General features: G+C 47.2%; 2 protein-coding genes across 2 annotated transcripts in view; both read left to right on the top strand.

Annotated features, from left to right (window-relative positions):
- Positions 1-2,825, top strand: part of THEM4 (thioesterase superfamily member 4) — a 39,613-nt gene extending 36,788 nt beyond the window's left edge. Inside the window, exon 6 of the mRNA XM_060030060.1 lies at positions 2,377-2,825. Within this exon, the coding sequence (XP_059886043.1) occupies positions 2,377-2,417 (41 nt within the window). The 3' untranslated portion in view covers positions 2,418-2,825. The remainder of the gene's footprint in view (positions 1-2,376) is intronic.
- A 9,160-nt stretch (positions 2,826-11,985) lies between these two features.
- THEM5 (thioesterase superfamily member 5) lies at positions 11,986-18,930 on the top strand. The gene is given in 7 exon segments (XM_060010999.1): positions 11,986-12,164; positions 13,074-13,275; positions 14,672-14,797; positions 14,800-14,809; positions 17,952-18,062; positions 18,355-18,479; positions 18,791-18,930. Coding segments are annotated over 7 exon segments (837 nt in total). The 5' UTR covers positions 11,986-12,041.
- The last annotated feature ends 926 nt before the right edge of the window (positions 18,931-19,856 follow it).

The following is a 19,856-nucleotide window of genomic DNA, read 5'->3' as shown; positions in this document are numbered from 1 at the left end:
GCAAATACTGTGGTAATGAGTAACTTTGTATATCGTCAGCTGTCACAGGGCCTTTGCAAGTGAGGGGTCCTGGAAGCCTCACCTTCAGTAGCTTCGGACTTAGACAAGTTAATTTAGATATCCAATGCTTTTTGTTTTGTTTTATTTATTTATTTATTTATTTAATCTGGCTGCTCCAGATCTTAGTTGTAGCACGTGGGATCTAGTTCCCTGACCAGGGATCAAACCGGGCCCCCTGCTTTGGGAGCATGGAGTCTTAACCACTGGACCACCAGGGAAGTCCCTTTTTGTTGTTTTTATTTTTTATTTTAATGGACCTCAGATGCACATGTTTGGGTTACTCAGAATCCTTGATTTAGGATACAGAGCCATTATTGGTACGTGAATGGTCATCTTTTACTTACTCATTCACTAATGTATTTATTTTTCTAATTTAATAATAAACATCCTGAAACCTACAATCAAACAAGAACCAGAATCTTAATAATATTATATCCCTACCTAATTACTTTTCCCCACCTCATCCTCCTATTTTTCCTTCAGAGGTAACTCTGATCTAGAATTTTGTGATTTTCATTCCTTTATACCTTATTGGTTTTTTTTTAAAGTTTGATTAAGAATATATTTGTAAAAAAAAAAAAGAATATATTTGTGCCTAAGTAATATATTGTTTAGTTGTTTGTTTTTGAACTTTGTAGAAAAGAGATTGTGCTATATGTGCTTTTCTGGGACTTGATTTTTTTTTTTGTACCCAGCTTCATGTTACTGAAGTTCACCCATGTTGTTGGCTATGAAGTTTGCTCATTTACTGCAGTATAATATTCCATTGTGTGACTATACCACAATGGATTTATCTCTTCCTCTAATGGTGGGTCCCTGACTATTATGAATGACGCTACTATTAACATTCTTATTCATGTCTCCTGCTGGTGTATATGGGCAAGAGCTTGGCATATACTTAGGAGTGGAATTTCTGGGTTGGAGGGTATAAGAGTATTCAGCCTTACAGGGAAATGTCAGACTGTTTTCTAAAGCTGTACCAAGTTACATTCCCCCCAGCAATATATGACATTCTGTTGATCCCTATCTTTTCTAGCAATTGGTAAAGTCAAATTTCTTGATTTTTGCCAATCAAATGGTTATAAAATGGTATTTCAGTTTGATCTAAAGTTGCATTTCCCTGATTACCTATGGAGCTGAGCATCTCTTCATATATTTATTGACCATATTTGTTTCCTATTCTGTGAAATTCCTGTTTTCTCAGCCTCTTTTATTGGTTTTTTTCCTCTTTTTTTTTTTAACTGATTTATAGGAATTCTTTATCTATTTTTTATAAAACGAATCTTTTTGTTGGCTATATAAGTTGCACATATCTCCTTCTAGTATATAAGTTGTCTTTTATTTGCTTTAAGTTATCTTTTTTATGAACAGAAGTTTTTAATGTAAATATAGTCACATTTATTAAATTTTTTCCTTTATGGTTAATGCTTCTTGTATCTTGTTTAAGAAATTTATTTTTCCCTTAAGTGTCAGCTGTTTGCTGGAATGATAGATAAAAGAAGCAGGAGGAAGATCATGAATAATTTGAATCCACAGTCAATGTAAAAATCCTATTCCAGGCTGTGGTTTATACTTTCTGTCTCACTAAACCTTTCAGTATCATAAAGGTAACAGATGGCTCAGTTGTAATTTTACTTCCTTTCACTTCCTTGACTATCTCTAATGGAAGTGGTAATGAACCATGAAATGACCAAGTGGCAGAGGACCTGGTTACCCAGGAGAGCTAATACAGTATTGTGAGAATCAAAAGTTGATTCTTTTTTTTTTTAATAAATTTTCTTAAGGTTCTTTCCTTTTTTTAAATTCTATTATTTTTATTTTATTTGTTTTTGGCTGTGTTGGGTCTTGGTTGGGGCACACAGGATCTCCATTGCAGCTTGCAGGATCCTCCACTGTGCTGCGCAGGCTCCTCATTGTGGAGTGGGGCTTCTCTCTAGTTGTGTCACACAGGCTCCAGAGCACGTGGGCCGTGTAGTTGCTGTACGTGGGCTCTCTAGTTGTGGCCTGCGTGCTCAATAGTTGCGGCACATGGGCTTAGTTGCCCTGCGGCATGTGGGATCTTAGTTCCCCAACCAGGGATCAAACCCGCATCCCCTGCATTGGAAGGCGGATTCTTAACCACTGGACCACCAGGGAAGTCCCCAAAAGTTGATTCTTAATTTGGCTGAAAAATGAGAGTGGGCAGATAGCCTGAAGGTACCAATATGAATCAAAGTGCTTTTGTGTGTGTATATATGTATTTCTACTTAGAGAAGTCCCATCAGATAGATTGAAGTCAGTTGACTTATAATCATCTTCTGTTATTTTGTTGTTTAGGCTTATTTATAAAGCTGGATCCTGAAAAAAGTTTGATATAAAAGAGCTTCTGGTGAATTCCATACCAATCTGCGTAAGGCTGTCCCTCCTCCAGAAGAAGCAGTTGTCTTCAGTCCTATTCTACTCACCCACTGTTGAATCCCCCATCGGGTGAAGTCTGCTAACACGGACCTTCCTAAACAAGTCTTTTGAATACAATTCCAGGAGCTCCATTTCCACCTTCCAAACTTTTTTACACAGAGACACTCCCTGTGAGAGTATCAGCAGTTCTTTCTGTCTCCTTAGGATAAGTGTCTGGTTCTCCTAAAATTTGAATGGGCTCCTTAAGTTTGCATAGGTGTGATGTCTGATCCATTGCATTCTGGAGAAAAAAATCATATTGAAACTTTTACCACAAACTTGGAAATGCCAGAAAACCAAAGGAAGGAATAAATATGTGGGTGCACGAATATGTGTGTATGTGTGTGTGTTGTGTGTGTGTGCATTATAAATTACAAAACCAGCTTTGTTGTATCTAAACAAATCTTTTTGGCTACAGTAGGAAACACAACTAGTTCCTATAGGATTGGATACCTCACATCTGTTGTCTTGGATTCTAAGGATTAAACTACTGTGCCATTTTAACATAGGCTGTGTTATTGTATCTTACCAATAGCATAGTATTGGTAATAGCATCACTGGAAGGAGCCTGTATTCATTTCCTAAGTGTTTTAATCCATTTGGACTTCTGTAACAAAATACCACAGACCAGGTAGCTTATAAAAAACAGAAATTTATTGCTCACAGTTAAAATGGAAAGTCCAGGATCAAGATGCCAACATGGTCACCTTCTGGTGAGGGCCCACTTACTGGTTCATATCTGGTACCTTCTCACCTGTCCTTATTTGGTGGAAGGAGCTAGAGATCTCTCTGGATCCTTTTTGATAAGGACACTAATCCCATTCATGAGGGCTCCACCTTAAGCACTTCCCCAAAGCCCCACCTACTAATACTATCACACTGGGCATTAGGATTTCAACATATGAATTGGGGTGGTGGGGCAGGGTCTATATGTAGATAATCCCAAAGAATCTACAAAAAAAACTAAAGCTAATAAACGAATTCAGCAAAGTTGCAGCATACAAGACCTCATAAAAATTTTAAACTTTTGTGCATCAAAGGACATTATCAAGAAAGTAGAAAGGCAACCTATAGAATGGGAGAAAATATTTGCAAATCATATATCTGATAAGGGTTTAATATCCAGAATATATTAAAAATTCTTAAAGCTCAACCCAAAAAAAGCCCACAATTTGAAAATGAGCAAAGGACTTGATTAGACATTTCTCCAAAGAAGGTATACAGATTGCCAACAAACACATGAAAATATGTTCAACATCATTGGTCATTAAGGAAATGCATATCAAAACCACACTTCATATTCACTGAGATGACTATAATTTTTTAATGGAAAATAACAAGTGTCAACGAGAATATGAAGAAATGGGAACACTCCTACATTGTTGGTCAGAATATAAAATGGTGCAGCTGCTATGGAAGACAGTTTGGTGGTTCCTCAAAAGGTTAAACATAGAATTACTATATGGCCCAGGAATTCTACTCCTAGGTATATGTCCAAGAAAAATGAAAACATATGTCCACACAGAAACTTGTACACAAAAGTTTATAGCAGCATTATTCATAATAACCAAAAGGTGGAAACAACCCAAGTGGAAAATAACAAGTGTTGGCATAACCCTCAGACAATGCTAGTGGGAATATAAAATGGTGTGACCACTGTGGAAGACAGTTTGGCAGTTCCTCGAAAAGCTAAACATAAAATTACCATATGACCCAGCCATTCCAAAGGAATTGAAAAGAGGGACTCAAACAGGTACTTATATGCCAGTGTTCATTGCAGTATTATTCACAATGGCTAAAAGGTAGAAGCAATCCAAGTGTCCATCAGCAGATGAATGGGTAAGTAAAACCCATAAAATAGAATATTATTCAGCCATTAAAAGGAAGGAAATTCTGACACATGCTACAACATGGATGAACCTTGAAAACATGCTAAGCAAAATATGCCAGACAAAAGAGGACCAATATTGTATGATTCTACTTGCGTGAAGTCTCTTGAGTAGGCAAATTCATAGAGACAGAAAATAGAATAGAGGTTAAAAGGGGGCTGGGGAGAGGGAGGAATAGGGAGTTATTGTTTAATAGGTACAGAACTTTTCGGGATGATGAAAAAGTTTTGGAAATAGAGGTGATAGTTACACAATATTGTGGATGTAATTAATGCCACTGAGTTGTACACTTGAAAGTGGTTAAACTGGCTAGTTCTATGTTATATTTTTTTTACCACAACTTTTAAAATTTAATGTAATATACAGAAAGCATTGAATTATATACTTTAACATGTGAATTGTATGTTAAATTTTATCTCAACAAAGCTGTTGAAAAAGGTAATACTTAAAATGAAAGTACAGGGACTTCCCTGGTGGCGCAGTGGTTAAGACTGTGTGCTCCCAATGCAGGGGGCATGGGTTCGATCCCTGGTCAGGGAACTAGATCCCACATGCATACCTCAACTAAGAGTTTGCATGCTGCAACTAAGGAGCCCGCCTGCCACAACTAAGACCCGTTGCAACCAAATAAATAATTTTTTTAAGTAATTGAGAAAACTGCAAGTACATGTTTCCCCCATTATCCCAAAGTACAGTGTTCCTATGAAACCTTTCATAAACTGAAATAGTGTAAAGCAAAGAAGCAATTACCTAAGGACACATCTTGCAAGTAAATTGAGATAAAGCACAGATGCTCACAGACACACTTCAAAGCTGTGGCTGCTTGTTGCTGGGATGTTGAGTGTAGTTCCCTGGGAAGGAGTTGGCAGTGCCACTCTTGCTGCTGCTTAGGGTACCCACTGCATCTAAAAGACTTGCTGTAGGGACTTCCCTGGCGGTCCAGTGGTTAAGACTCCGTGCTTCCAATGGAAGGGGTCGTGGGTTCAATCCCTGGCCAGGGAGCTAAGATCCCATATGCCATGCAGCACAGCAGCCAAGAAAATTTTTTAAAATAAAAAAAATAAAAGGCTGGCTGTAAAATGCTGAATGCTACTTTTGCTTTTCAACTTTTTTCATAAAAGCGAAAATCCTCTTCAGGTACCTTTCAGTTAGTGAAAACAGGTACTAATATAGGTCTTTTGTAAAATCAAATTTGAGTAAGGCAAACTTTTGAAGAGCAAACACAAGAAAACAGCAGAGCTGTCACTTACATTCCAGGAGTCCTTTGTCAGTCACATTACAAGCATAAAACTGACTGACGTATTCTGTTTCATTGATCTCATTTAAAATACTATTATGATAAGGTGTTTCTAGTAAAAGCAAAACTATGATTTTATTTATTTATTGGCTGTGTTGGGTCTTCGTTGCTGTGCTCAGGCTTTTTCTAGCTGCGTCGAGCAGCTTGGTTGCAGTGCGCGAGCCTCTCATTGCTGTGGCTTCTCTGGTTGCAGAGCATGGGTCTAGGCAGGTGGGCTTCAGTAGCTGTGGGACACAGGCTCAGTAGTTGTGGCTCGCGGGCTCTAGAGCGCAGGCTCAGTAGTTGTGGCGCACAGGCTTTGTTGCTCCGTGGCATGTGGGATCTTCCCAGACCAGGGCTCGAACCCGTGTCCCCTGCATCGGCAGGCGGATTCTTAACCACTGTGCCACAAGGAGGTTAAGACTGTGCTCCCAATGCAGGGGACCCAGGTTCGATCCCTGGTCAGAAAACTAGATCCTGCACGCCACAACTAAGAGTTCACATGCCACAACTAAAGGTCCCGCACGTGGCAACGAAGATCTCGCGGGCTGCAACTAAGACCTGGCACAGCCAAATAAATAAATAAATGTTAAATAAATAAATAAATAAAATGAATGTGACCTTACTTTGTACCCCACGCTTGGAAAACAGATGTGACTGTCCCATTGGTTTTGAAGGTACCACCTCTCAAGTGATTGGGTATGAGAAAGGGGGAATTTCAGGTGCAGGCCTGGCCAGGCCTATGAGCACACATGTGCATGCAGACACACACACACACACACACACACACACACACACACACACACACACACACACACACACACACACACACACACCCTTCAGGATTTGTCACTTTCTGAGCTTACAGATCCTGCCTCTCTCTGCCTCTTAGCATTTCACAAATAGGAAATCAGTTACAGCTGAGCAGTTGGGCGAGCTCTCACGTTTCTGGGAGGAGCTCAGGCTTCCCTCGGTTGGCCTAGTTCCCTGACCCTGTGCTCTGCCGGGGGGCCCCCTCTTTCAGCCCAGTGACCACACCAGGCAGCAGCACTTGGAGCCAGCAGCTGCCCATCAGCTCCCCAGCTCCCCTGGGCATGGGGTCTTCTGCCATAGCCCTGCCTTCCCTGTGTTATTCTTCTCCCAGGTGAGCATCCCAGCAGCCCACCCAGAGCCCCTCTGGGCAGAGTACTTAGCAACAACTGCTTTTAACTCCACCCGGTGTCCCAGGTTCCGTGAAGACAGCTTTTTCTCCTGTCTTGACCAGCCTGAGGCCGAGCCTCCCATTAGCACTTCCCACCCACAGCAAAGACCAAGAACCTTAGAAACTGGATAAAGCAAAAACCCTGCAGCACCGTAGAGCCAAATGATTAATCAGTTCCAACATATTTTCCTTTCCAAAGGGCCCACTGTGGGCACCAGAGTATAAAATGAATCTCAGGAAAGTCCCTCCCAGAGGGAACCAGGAAAAGACAGCTGACCTAGGAGGACTCAGAGAGGACAGATCTGGGGCAGACAAGCAAGAAACTTCTGGAAGAGTGATGTGAGAAAGGCCCAAGAATGAGCTTAGAACCAGGGGACATGATCAGCTGCGTGCAAGACAAGATCCAATTAGAGTCTGGCTCATGCAAAATTTTTATACATTAGTTGCAACATTTAAACGTTAGAAGTTTTCACATAAAAATCTGGATTTGTGCTGGCTTTTTTGGGAAAATGAGAAGAGCTGGCAACTGGGCCTGGATTCTATGGTGGCAACTCCTGAATGGAACATGGCCAGCACAGCCCCCTCTTGGGGCCCTCAAGTTTGCCCATCGCTCTCTGAGTGCACAGCGGCTCAGGTCCAGCCTGCCCCCTGACGCTTAGCTCGTAAGAAGGTCAAGAAACCAAGTGTCCCTGAGGGCAGGACCAGCCTGGGCGGGAGTCTGGAGATCAGCCATGAACTGATAGGGAGATGGGCAGTCGGGGAGCCCTCCAGAAATTGCCCTGTGTGAGCCTATAGGGCCGAGTCTTCAGGAGGGATTTCAGTTCACAGTGCACTAAATAGCAATGGTGTCTAGGAAGGCTACCAGGGAAGTTCCTTCCTCATCCAGAAAGGCCAGATGGGTGTCATCCCAGACAGAACCCCTCCAAAGTGTTGGGAATCCCCCATCACAGCAGGGAGCCAGCCAGCCCTGCTGGCCATCAGGGGAGATCCACCACATGTCCAGAATGATCTGAGAAGACTTCCAGCTCCCCCCAAGATGAGGAGGACTTTGTAAGATTTCTGGAAATGTTATAATTTTCCTCTTTAAATGTCTTGAAACAACACAAAAATCTTTAAACAAAAAAATGTCCTATGAACTTGTTTGGCGGGCAGCAAGGGAGGAGGGAAGGCTGGGGAGACTAAGTGCTATTGCGTAGTCAGTCTTGTGAGGGAAGGGAACTTGAAAAGAGAGAAGAGGGCACGAGTTTACATTTGGGGGGACCCGGGACCAAGAAGTGACCTGCCAAACCTACCACGGCCTTGGTTACCCGTGTTGCTTCGCTCCAAGCCAAAGAATTTTCCAGTTCAGTGGTGTGCCGGAGCCAGTGCCTACCAGCTTGCAAGAGCTGGTTGAGCACACCTCTTCCCAGCCTCATGGTCAGGGTCAGTGGCATCATATCATCGGCCACCATGGGAATATTTACACAACAAAAGCTGGCAAATGCTACCAATTAGAGTTCTCCGCCCCACCAGGAGCTGTTAATCCCTTACCACTTACCAGCACACCACTGCTGGTTCTTCTGGGCACCACCTGCCAGGTCAGGCCCAGGATGTGCTTCTGGGGATTTGTCATGTCTCAGCCAGAGAAGCCCCAAACTCAACATTCCCCCACAAGGTCCCAAACAGGAAATGCACCAGGCAGACAACAAGCTAAATGAGAATCCAACAGGAGTTCTGAATTACGCTGAACCTTCACTGACTTCCCTGTTTTCTAATTGCTTATCCAGGTCTGGGGAGAAGCTTTTTCTCTGAGCCGAGTGTTCTTTGTTCTCTCTGAGCTGAGTTCACACAGAAGGAGAAGGGCTGTGGCCAAAGACCATGTTCGAGACACTAGCCAAGCACCTTTCCACCTCCCTGGGTAGGTGAATTCCCAGCCCACGTGTCGGAAGAGCTCTGTGTTGCAGAAAGAATCCACAAGATGTGTGAAATGGTGGGAAAGGAGTCCAAAAGGGGGAAAAGAGCGCTTTCCTCACAATCCTAATCTTTCTCTTCCTAGATGGCCTTGGACAACCAACTTCCTCCATCTTATGCCAGCCACCAGAATTCAGCACCCCACATACGATTTTGCCATCCCCATAGACGTTCTCCTCAGATATCTTTCTCTCTAATTACCTTCCATCTGTCATACCCTTGATCCCATTATTCCTGCTTTTAAATATCACAGACATCGCCAGATCTTCATTTCTTTTATTTTCACTCTTCCCCCCTCCCAGCTGGGAAATGGAGGCTGGTCATCTCAACCACTGTCCTTTAATTTCCCTGTATTCTCCTGGACCACAGCATCCAGTTGAACCTTAGATATTATCAATTCAAGGAAAATAAAAGTTATACAAGAAATAAAAACTAACTATAGCATATGGCAAGGCTGAGAACAAAATTTTTGTAATCATGATGATGTAAGGATTTGAAAGTTGACTTAACCAAAAATTGCAAAACAACTAGTAAAGTAGGAGGGTGCCTACAGGAAAAGCTTCCTGTGTTTCCCCTTTACTTTCACACACACCTCTGATGTCAGATGTGTGCGGTTTTCCTCCACACCAAGCAATTCTCTGCAACACCAGTTGGATGCCCTGTAATTCAATTCTTACACTAACCAAAGTTAGTGCAGACCCCACTGGTTAAAGGTTCAGTCCCACGAGACTGTGCCCCACTTAAAATGCCAGTCGCAAGTAATAGGTCACCAAGGTACCCACAACTTCTTTCTGACTTGGCTACAAATCAGAGGTTCCATGAGCCCTCCTCTCCTTGGATTTGATTGTTGGCTAGAACAGTTCACCAAACTCAGAGAAACACTTACTTACGTTTACCAGCTTACGATTTAATGAAGGGTATGATAAAAGATACACATGAACAGTCAGATGAAGAGATACATAGGGCAAGGTCTGGGAGGATCCTGAGTGCAGGAATTTCTGTCCCCATGGAGGTGGGGTGTGCCAACCCGGAATTTTTTTAAATTTTGGGATTTTTATGGAGGCTTCATCACGTTGGGATAATGGATCATTAAGTCAGTCTCCAACCCCCTCCCCTTCCTGAAGGATGGGAGGTGAGATTGAAAATCCCAAGCTTCTAATCATGGCTTGGTCTTTCTGGTGACCACCCCCACTCCTGAGGCTATCTGGTGTCCACTCAGAGTCACCTCATTGGAACAAAAGATACTCCTGTCACCCAGGAAACTTCAAGGGATTTAGGAGCTCTGTGTCAGGAAGCAGACAATGAACTCAGGCAATGAAACAAGGATTTCCTTTTCCAGGTTCAGCTACTGATTCTTCTTGGGATGACAGCCCCTGCCTCCTCCTGGGACAACCTTCCTGGGATCAGCTTCCAGCCTCCGGGGCCCCCTGTGGATCCCTCTCCTTCTCCCTACTCCCTCTTCCTCAGCCTCCCCTTCAGTCCGTCTACCCTTTCTAAGATTCCTCTTTTCACTCCTGTCTCCTCCTCGAGTCCCATCTCCCAAATCAAGTATCACACATAGAGGCTGGCAGAGGGAATGAAGGAATGCTCAGTACCAGGGGAGGGTGGGGCAAACCAGAGGACACGGGGCATCCTCATCCTCTCCACAGCTACTGCAAAGGAATGCAGATCCTGTTGCCAGATTTTTCCACTTATCTGGAGGTCCTTGGCCTTCTGCTTTGTATGAAACTCCCTGTTTTATTTTATTTTATTTATTTTTGGCTGCTTTGGGTCTCAGTTGCGGCATGTGGGATCTTTTGTTGTGGCACACAGGCTCCTCTCTAGTTGTGGTGCAAGGGCTTCTCTCTAGTTGCAGCGCACGGGCTTAATTGCCCCATGGCATGTGGGATCTTAGTTCCCTGACCAGGGACGGAACCCGCGTCTCCCTCATTGGAAGGTGGATTCTTAACCACTGGACCACTAGGGAAGTCCCAACTCCCTGTTTTTAAATGTTGACAACTAACTCAAATGTTTATGATTAGACCCAGAGACTAAATCAACCAAAAAACTGGGTTCCCCCAGTCCTTGAAGAAGTTTCCTTGAAACCTTGACAAGAGATGAGGAAAATATTTATATCCTAGTCTTCTAGGACAGCTAAATACAGGAGGTGGGATAAAGTCTTTAAATTTCCATATTAAATCAGTAAGATCTTTCAGAACCTACCAAACTCATCATCATCATCATCATCATTATAATTTCATCTTTGCATAGTTCTGACCTTTAGAACACACTTTATTCTAGTGCATTAAAATCTGGGACTTTTCGTTGAAAACTGGCAGTTTTAATTCAGTACAAGAAATACCACGCACCCTTGCAGATGCTCACTGAACACTCCTCCCCACTCCCCCACTCAAAGCTGGCTCTTTTCCAGGCTCGTCATCAGCAAAGCCTCCTCTGCCCCGCTCCCTGCCTCACTCCCAGCATTGTCTGCTGCCATCACCCGCTCCCTGGGGTTCCCAAAGCACAGAATGCCCTTGCTAAGCGGCTCCCTCCCTGAATGCTTTTCTGGCCTCCCCTTCCAAGGCCTCCCCCCACCCCACCCCACGCCTCCCCACCCTGTCCTCACCAGGGACCAGCAGGCGGAGGCTTGCCTGGGCTGCCCTCTGCATGAGATAGAAGAAGGGAGTGGCTGAGGGCTGCGAGTTGGTTTTCTGAGTCCCAGGATCATACCAGAGGTTTCAGAGTCTTGCTGCAGAGCACCTGCCACAAACACTCCACCAACACACGCAGACACTCCACCAGTAGCCTCCAATCAAGGATTAGACCTCCCTTATCTTTCTGGGAATATTCCTGAGTTCTCCCCAGAAAAACTCCGGGGCAACTCTCCAAAGCTTCATATACGCTATACTATTTCATTATGTACTTTTTTGCTCCTTTAATAAATATTTCTTTCTGAACTCAGGCCAATCCTGCTATGCATTCATGCCCAAGCAGCATCTGCCCTTCCCCAAGTGCTGGGGTTGGGGGGTGACGCTGGACCAGGCAAAGTCCCCAAGCATCTATGGGTGTTGTATCAAACCAGCCCAGCCTTGCCTAATCATCTGCAGTGGCAGCTTGCTAATGAAAGCCTTGTGACAAAGTGAGGCTTCTCTCAGAGGTGGCTGCCCCGACAGCCCCAAGGTGCAGCCGAAAAAGTGCACTCACTCGCCTCGCTGCCGCAGCCCTGCCGACCCGATCCCAGCGCTCAGCCATGATGAGAAGAGGCCTCCAGGTGGCAGCAAGACTTAGCCACCACAGAGCCCTTCCTGGCGGCCCCTACATCCTGCCCACGTTCAGCCCTGCCTCAGCATTCGGATCCTCCATGGACTCCATGGTGAGTGAGTGCCCCGCTCAGCCAGATGGGCAGCCCTTCTCCTGGGGGCCGCGGGTGTAGGGAGCACCCCAAATCTCCTCTTCCCAGATTGTGGCCGGGGCAGGTGAGCAGTTTGTTGGGAGCTATTTGATTTGGCAAAGGAAACCAAGTAGCCCAGATCCACAACTAAGACTACCAGGTTACTTTCAACCTGATCTGAATCTTGTGTGACCACCACTCACTTTCCTCCTATGGCACTCAGACTGTTGCAGCTGAGTTGCGACACCCCCAGACAAAGGACCCTGCGTGCGGCCGACTGCCCATGGGTGCGTTTGGTGCGTGAGCATCCGGCATCACAGAGGACCCCTCCTCATCCCACCGAAGGTACCGCACCCAAAACAGGTTTCAAAGGAGCCCCCCTTCCCCGGGCAGGCCCACGGCTATGGACAGAGCTGGAGTAGCCCCTGAAGTGAGGGGGTGATAACAGTGGTCCTCACCTGTGGTCACACCCCCAGGGTAGACAGTGTCTCAGGATGAGCTCTAGTCTGACCATCAGCTCGCACACTCACAAGTTTGGCAAGCTTAGCTGTGTTTCTTCAGTTTCCCCATCTGCAAGGTGGGGCTAATACTAGCCGTTCTCAGCCTCAAAGAACAGCTCACAGGCTTTAAAAGAGGACAATTTTAATGCGCCACCACAGAGCAGCATGCCTCTGTCAGCCCCCATGCCTTTCCTTCCCTTCCTTTGCACATTAGTGTCCCCTTCCCTGGTCACCCACAGGAGTCCCCAAGGGCCATTTCCTTCAAGTCAACACTGGCAGAAGGGATTGAAGAGCCCAGGAACCCAGGAGCACACTACCTACAGGTCCCGAAGCCCAAGCAGCAGCCCACCTCCCAGGAAGCTGTCTAGTCTCCCTGATTTTTCCTGCCCAGGTCTCAAGATTCTGTCAGGAGAAGACAGATTTGAAGAATTATGCCCTCCCCAATGCCAGCTGGTGTCCAGACATGCTGAACCTGTACCACAAATTTCTGGAGAAAACTAAGGCCGATGGCTGGATCAGACTGCCCTCCTTCAAGTCCAACAGAAACCACATCCAGGAGCTCAAGCTCCCATTAGTGTTAACAGTTTCCTCAGGTAAGGCCTGGGCGCAGAGGGCCCATTGGCACACATGCACCCCAGCCCACCAAGGTCAGATCAGCCAGCCCCCTTCCCTGTGGTCAGAGTCGCTCAAAAAGGAAATTCACAAGCTCTGTGCCAGTTCTCCGCCAGAAGTTTTTTCTGCTAACTCCGCCCCTCCCGCTGCAGCCCCAGGCAGGTGGATGAGAAAAGCGTCCTCTCAGGCCCCTGGCTCCCCTCCTCCCAGGGGACGAGAGCACACCCTAGCAGCTACCTGTGCTCCCAGCCCAGAGTGCACCCACTGGAGAACTGCTGACTCAGCTCCCTGCCCCACTGCCTTCTCACCAGGGCTGCTTCCCTTACTCTCAAGCCTTATCCCAAGTCCTCCTGCCCACCCCACAAAGGTCTGAGGACTCTCCCTTGACCACTGCAGACCTCCGCACACCATCCCTGCTCTGCTAGGCCCAGAGGCTCTCCTGAAACACCCACGGATCCGAGTGATAGAGTTTTCCACTTTGATCTCTCTGCGTGTGCGTGTGTGTGAGCATGCGTGTGTGTTAACTTGTCTCTCTCATTCACATATGTGTTCTTCCAGCCCAGTGATGAATGGGTGGTACATTGGGTTTAGGGAAAAAACAAAGCAGGTGCACCAAAATTTTTTGAAGACTTTGGATTCCATCCAAAAAGGATATAGTTCTTATAGTCGCCTTGAGAAAAATAATCAGAACTTTGGGGGACTCTTCTGCACTTATTTTTCTGTTCAGTATTGTTATTTTGAATTATATGTGAATTAAATACCGTACACTTTAATTTTCAATGTTTAAGGTCTCTTAAAGTCTGACCTGCCCCGACTCTACATCTATTCTCAGCCAGGGAACTTCATGGGTGTTTCTTCCTCAAGACCCAGGGCCCCCTGAGGACAGGGCTGTGTCCCCACAGACTCAGGGCTCCCTGAGGACAGTGCTGTGTCCCCACAGACACAGGGCTCCCTGAGGACAGAGCTGTGTCCCCACAGACCCAAGGATCCCTGAGGACAGGGCTGTGTCCCCACAGACACAGGGCTCCCTGAGGACAGGGCTGTGTCCCCACACACCCAGGGCTCCCTGAGGACAGAGCTGTGTCCCCACACACCCAGGGCTCCCTGAGGACAGGGCTGTGTCCCCACAGACACAGGGCTCCCTGAGGACAGGGCTGTGTCCCCCTCAGACCGAGGGCCCTGAGGACAGGTCCGTACCTTGCTCTCCAATTGAAGGTTCCCTGAGAGCAGAGCCTGTATGTCCTCTGGTTCTCTCCTCAGCCCTATACCTGAGGCAGGGCTCCATCCATGCTGCTGAACGACTGGCCCTTCATCCTGACTGGGCCCCATGCCCTCACACACTCCTTTCTTCAGCTGTCACTCCCCATCTCTCCCCAGACAAAAGTGACTGTCACATCTTCACCAGGTGTACTGAAACGGAAGGACAAAGCTACGAGTATGTCATCTTTTTCCACCCATCCAAGAAGAAGTCTGTCTGTCTTTTCCAACCAGGCCCCTACCTGGAGAGGCCCCAGGGTAAGGCCACAGGCAGGCCCAGCGGGGGACACCTTTGGCTGCTTCCTGGGCTTAGCTCAGGAGATGGATTGGGTGCAACCAGGCTCTGGGGTCTGTACCTCTCTCTAAGGAGCTGGGTTGGGAGTGGGAAGCTCTGGGCTCCAGTCTCACAGACTTGGAAGGATATTCTGTCATCTGGTCCAGTCCCCACTGTGCAGATAAAAAAGAGCCTCCTTATTCAGGTCTGGGAATTTTCCAGTAAGAAGGGGTCTTAGAAGCCACTTTGAGAAGGATGTGTTGGACTTGGAAGAAGACAGGATCTGGAATTAGGAGCCAGGCTCCCAGTCCTGCTCTGTCAGGCTTGCTTGGAGATCCCGAGCAAGCAATTTAACCTCCAGCCTTCGGTCTCCTTACCTAAATCTCGGTGCAATAATATCTACCTTCCAGAATAGCTGATAGATATGCTATTATGGGCCTATAGGTATGTGCTCATAAACCATAAAGCACAATATAGCTATCAGGCCATCTATCCAAACTTCACCTTCTATCCATGGGCAAACTGAGGCACACAGAGGTAAGTCATCTTGCCCAAGGTAGCACAGGCCATCAAGGTCAGGACCAGTCTCTAATCCGGGAGCTGGGACTCCAAGTCCATTGCTTCTCCCACTGTACTCCATTGCCTCCAAACTGGCAATAGACCCAGGAAAGAACTCACACTGGACATAAATACATTCACGAGGGAAATCAGGCTGGCCCTGAGCTTCTTGCCCGAGAATACTGGGTCACCGTGTCCACGGGTGTCTGCCTTCTCCATCCTTGTTCCTGCTTTAGACACTCACTGAATGCTATTGTTGGTTTCAGAATTCCTGCAAGGGAGAAGAGGGAGGAGGGGGAAGGAGAAGCTTTAGGGTCCCAAGGCCTGAGAGAGACTCAGTTGCAGTTAAACAGAACTCAAAGAGCTTGATAGATGTCAGCACCTCTACAGGCCATGGATTCAGACTGCAGCCCTTTGTCACCTTGGCCATCCTTAAGGTATCTTCCATGGGGACACTGATTTCCACACTAGTGCAGGCAGACACTGGGGGACTAGGTCAGAGCTCTACCCAGGCCATGGGTCCCCTCCCTTCTGAAGAGGAACACCCCCAAGAAGGCAGGGATAGGATGGAGTGTGGCTGACTTTATTTAGGGCCTCATGGAGGTGGGGCCGTGGAGTCAGAAGAGGACCACCCAACACTGAGGCCAGAGGACTGAGGGGGTCCAGAGAAGAAATGAGCGCCAAATTAGAAAAACCCAGTTCAGTCTATCTCCTGGGTAAGGAAAAACCCAGTTCTTCCCTGCTACGTCTGTCTTTCCTGTGAGTCTCCTTTACTCTCACATAGAACACTTCCCTTCCGACACTTCTGGTCACCAAATGTTCGCAGATTTTCCCCCACAACAAGCAATGCCCTGTGACGCCAGCTGGGTGGCCTACAGTTTAACTCCATTCTGACACTGTCTACCTAGAGGTAGTGCCAGATCCCACAGGTTAAAGTCTCAGTCCCACAAGACAGCTCCCACCCTTCTTCAGATGCCAATGGCAAGTGTAGGTCCCCAGGTTACCCACAACTTCTGTCTGATTTGGCTACAGTTGGTGGTTCCCAGAACCCTCTCCTGTGGTTGGATTAATTTACTAGAACCACTCACAGAACTCAGAGAAACACTTATAGTTACCAGTTTATTAAAGATATGCTAAAGGATGAACATCCAGGTGGAAGAAACCCGTAAGGTAAGGTCTGGGAGAATCCCAAGCGCAGGAGCTCCCGTCCCTGCGGTGTTGGGGTGCGCCACTCTTCTAGTGTGGATGTGTTCGCCAACCTGGAAGCTCTCTGAGACCCATACTAATTGGAATTATTATGGAGGCTTCAACACATAGGTATGATCAATCATTAACTCCATTTTCAGCCCTTCTCGCTTCTCAAGAGAATTGGGGGAGGGGCGGGGGGCAGGGCTGAAAATTCCAAGCTTCCAATCACGGCTTGGTCTTTCTGGTGACCAGCTCTCAACCAGGAGCCAGCCGGGAGTTGCCTCATTAGAAAAGACACTCCTATCACCCAGGAAATAGAGGGTTTCAGGAGCTCTGTGCCAGGAATCAAGGACAGAGACCAATATATGTATTTTCTATTATCTTGACAAGTACCCACCCAGCCCCTAGGCAATGAGGCCGGGTAGGCTTCTGGCTGACCAAGAGCTACCCTGAAGCACCTACACACTTGCGGATGGGTCTCCTGCCTGGCCAGTGAGGACAACGAGGGAAGAGCAGGCTTAGGGTTCTTTGGCAACAACTCTTCCCCTCCTTCAAGCAATAGGAGAAGGGAGGTGACTAGAAGCGTACATGAGGTTTTGTAAACATTACCTCATTTGATCTGATGAGATAGAAATTATTTTTACTCACAATTCACACTGAGAAAACTAAAGCTCAGAAAGGTTTAGCAACTTACACAAGACCAAACATGTAGTGAACGTGGAGGCAAGGAGTCAAACCAGGTGGGTGTGGTTGCATGGCCCCCAGCTGGGTGCCTTTCTATTGTCCCCAGCTTAACCAGCAATGGAGCTTTGGCATGAAGGTCAGCTTACACAAGTGAGAATGAGAGTTTTATGTGCTGTACATAAAGCAAGTGTTGGCATCATCCTGCTGAAGCCGGCTCTCGGCTTTCCACCGGCAGCACTGCTCGGGGGTCTTTCTCGTCAGCACTTTATAGGTCCTAAGTTAAGCTCCACGTTTACCCACCTTGAAAATGTGGGCTCAACACTGGCCATAGTGACTAGTGAGGTGAGAGCTGGCCCAAGGTCATGGTTTAGAGACTAAAGCCCAAAAGTTCAGGGGCTTTATCATTCCCTGTAGGAGTGCACCTTTCCAAATTATGGTAGTGGCCGCCGGTAATTAGCTGATGAATCTGAAAAAGGTTTTTCCATTAACTCTAACAACAAAAAAAGTTTTTTCCTGGTGAAATAAAATCATGGTATCAGTGGTTGCTAACACATGCTGTAGCGACATGGAAGACAAATCAGCTGATTTTGACTGGTTTGATCAGACGGGATCCAGATCTGTTTCCTTTCCATTCCTGGGGAAAGATGGAGGTGGGGTTGTTCCAGCCCTGGCCTTGCCCCCTGCCCCCACCATTAGGTTTGCCCACGGAGGGTCACTGGCAGCCATGATAGACGAAACCGTCTCTAAAACTGCTTACCTGGCTGGAGAGGGGCTGTTCACCCTAAATCTCAACATCAGGTTCAAAAAGTAAGTACGGATCCTTGGGGTGTTGGCCGTTGAGGGGACAGCCATGCGTGGCAGTTGAGGTGTAGAAGTCCTGCCTGTCACTCTCCTTCCCCAGCCACACAGTCCTCTGGTTCCCGGCCGGAATGCAACCTCTGCTGTCAGACTCTGGTTGCTGGCAGATGGGCCCTGAGCCCAGAACCGCTTTAGTCCTTGAGGCAGGGCGGGATGAAGAGAAGGATGGGGGGACAGAGAGGTAAAGGGATGGAGGCCAGGGGTTCATGTGAGGGAGGGGCTAAGCCGCCTCCTCTCCCAGCTTGATCCGTATGGGCTCTCTGGCTGTGCTGAACGTTGGCGTGGAAAAGGTTGAGGACCAGAAGCTTTACATATCCTGCGTCGCCCAGAGCACGGACCAGCAGACCATTTACACCAAAGCTTCAGGTAGAGAGCGCCTCAGCCCCAGGCCCTGTCTTGCCACCCTGACACCCAGAACAAACAGAAGGGGAATGTTAAGGATCCAGTCCCAAGCAGGGGTCCAGCTTTTTAGAGTGGGGTTGGGTACTTGCAGGAGACACAGACAAAGTGAGGGAAAACCCAACTAGGGTTTTTTTTTCTATGTATGAGTGGCCCAACCTGTACCACAGGAGAGGACCCAGGTACTGAGTAACTGGGTGCACATGCTCTGAGCACCCCATCAAGCTCCTACCATCCGTGCTCTGGCTCCTGCCACGTGGCTCCCCCTTCTCTGGCAGGTACTTTCCTCCAGCTGCAGCTGGAAGAGGATTCATCTCAATACTATACACTATGCCTTCAGGAGAGCCTACTGCCAACCGCCTTGCCTACCTGGGACACACTCCAGAGCAGCGGGGGGTGTCCGGGAAGTAACCGGTGAAGTGAGGGAGAAGCCACTTTCCTTTGCATAAATAAAGTCTCACAGCCCTGTTTGCAGTCCAAGACCCTTCTGCAGCTGGAAATGAAAATCCTTCCAGGGCCTTCCACATACCCACCTTCCCATCCAGCACCAATAGAAGCGATGTACTGAGACCTGCCAGGGACCAGGAACTGGGTGAGGCACCAAGCACACAGCGATGAAAGACAGGGCCCCTGGCCTCGAGATGCACAACTGTGGTCCGGGAGCAGAGTGCCGCATCAGCTCTTCCCACCTCACCGTGGCTCTGGTTTTGGGTGCAGTGCAGACACAAAGGGGGGGAGGGCGGTCAATTTTACTCTAGGAAAGCGATCAAAGAAGGCTTTCTAGAGGAAGCTGTGCTTGAACGGAGTCTCAGAAGTTAAGTGGTATCCACCAGGCAGGCAGGGGACTATTCCAAACAGAGGGACTATTGTGAGCAAAGGCACAAAGGGATGAAAGAGCACAGCGACTTTGGAGAACAGCAAGGTGTTGAGTGGGGCAGGAGTTTAGGGAAAGAGAAGGGGTCAGGGCAGGTGCAGGCCATGGAAGGCTCCTTAAACCCTGCAATGGAACTTGAACTGTGTCTTGTAGGCAACAGGGAGCCTTTAAAGTGTTTGGGAGTGACATAAAGTTTTGTTTTTTCAAAAGATGACTCTGGTGGCAATAAGAGGTCAGCAAGACTGAAGGTGGGAGCACTGGTTAGGAGACCCTTGCAGGGCTCCAAACTAGAGATAGGAAGGACCTGACATGGTTCAAAGCCATGAAGATGAGAGATATGGAATATGTTGCAAACAAAAGAGTACAGAACTTTGCCACTAATTGTATGTAGTGGATCTGTGAAGGGGAGCCTTCAAGGATGACTCCAAGTTTCCAGCTTGGTGGTTCCAGGTGGCATCATTGGGAATACA

The sequence above is a fragment of the Delphinus delphis genome, chromosome 1 (assembly GCF_949987515.2).
Source record: "Delphinus delphis chromosome 1, mDelDel1.2, whole genome shotgun sequence".
Classification (NCBI taxonomy): Eukaryota; Metazoa; Chordata; class Mammalia; order Artiodactyla; family Delphinidae; genus Delphinus; species Delphinus delphis.
Note: the sequence above shows the minus strand (reverse complement) of the source record. Positions and strands in the feature narration are given on the sequence as shown.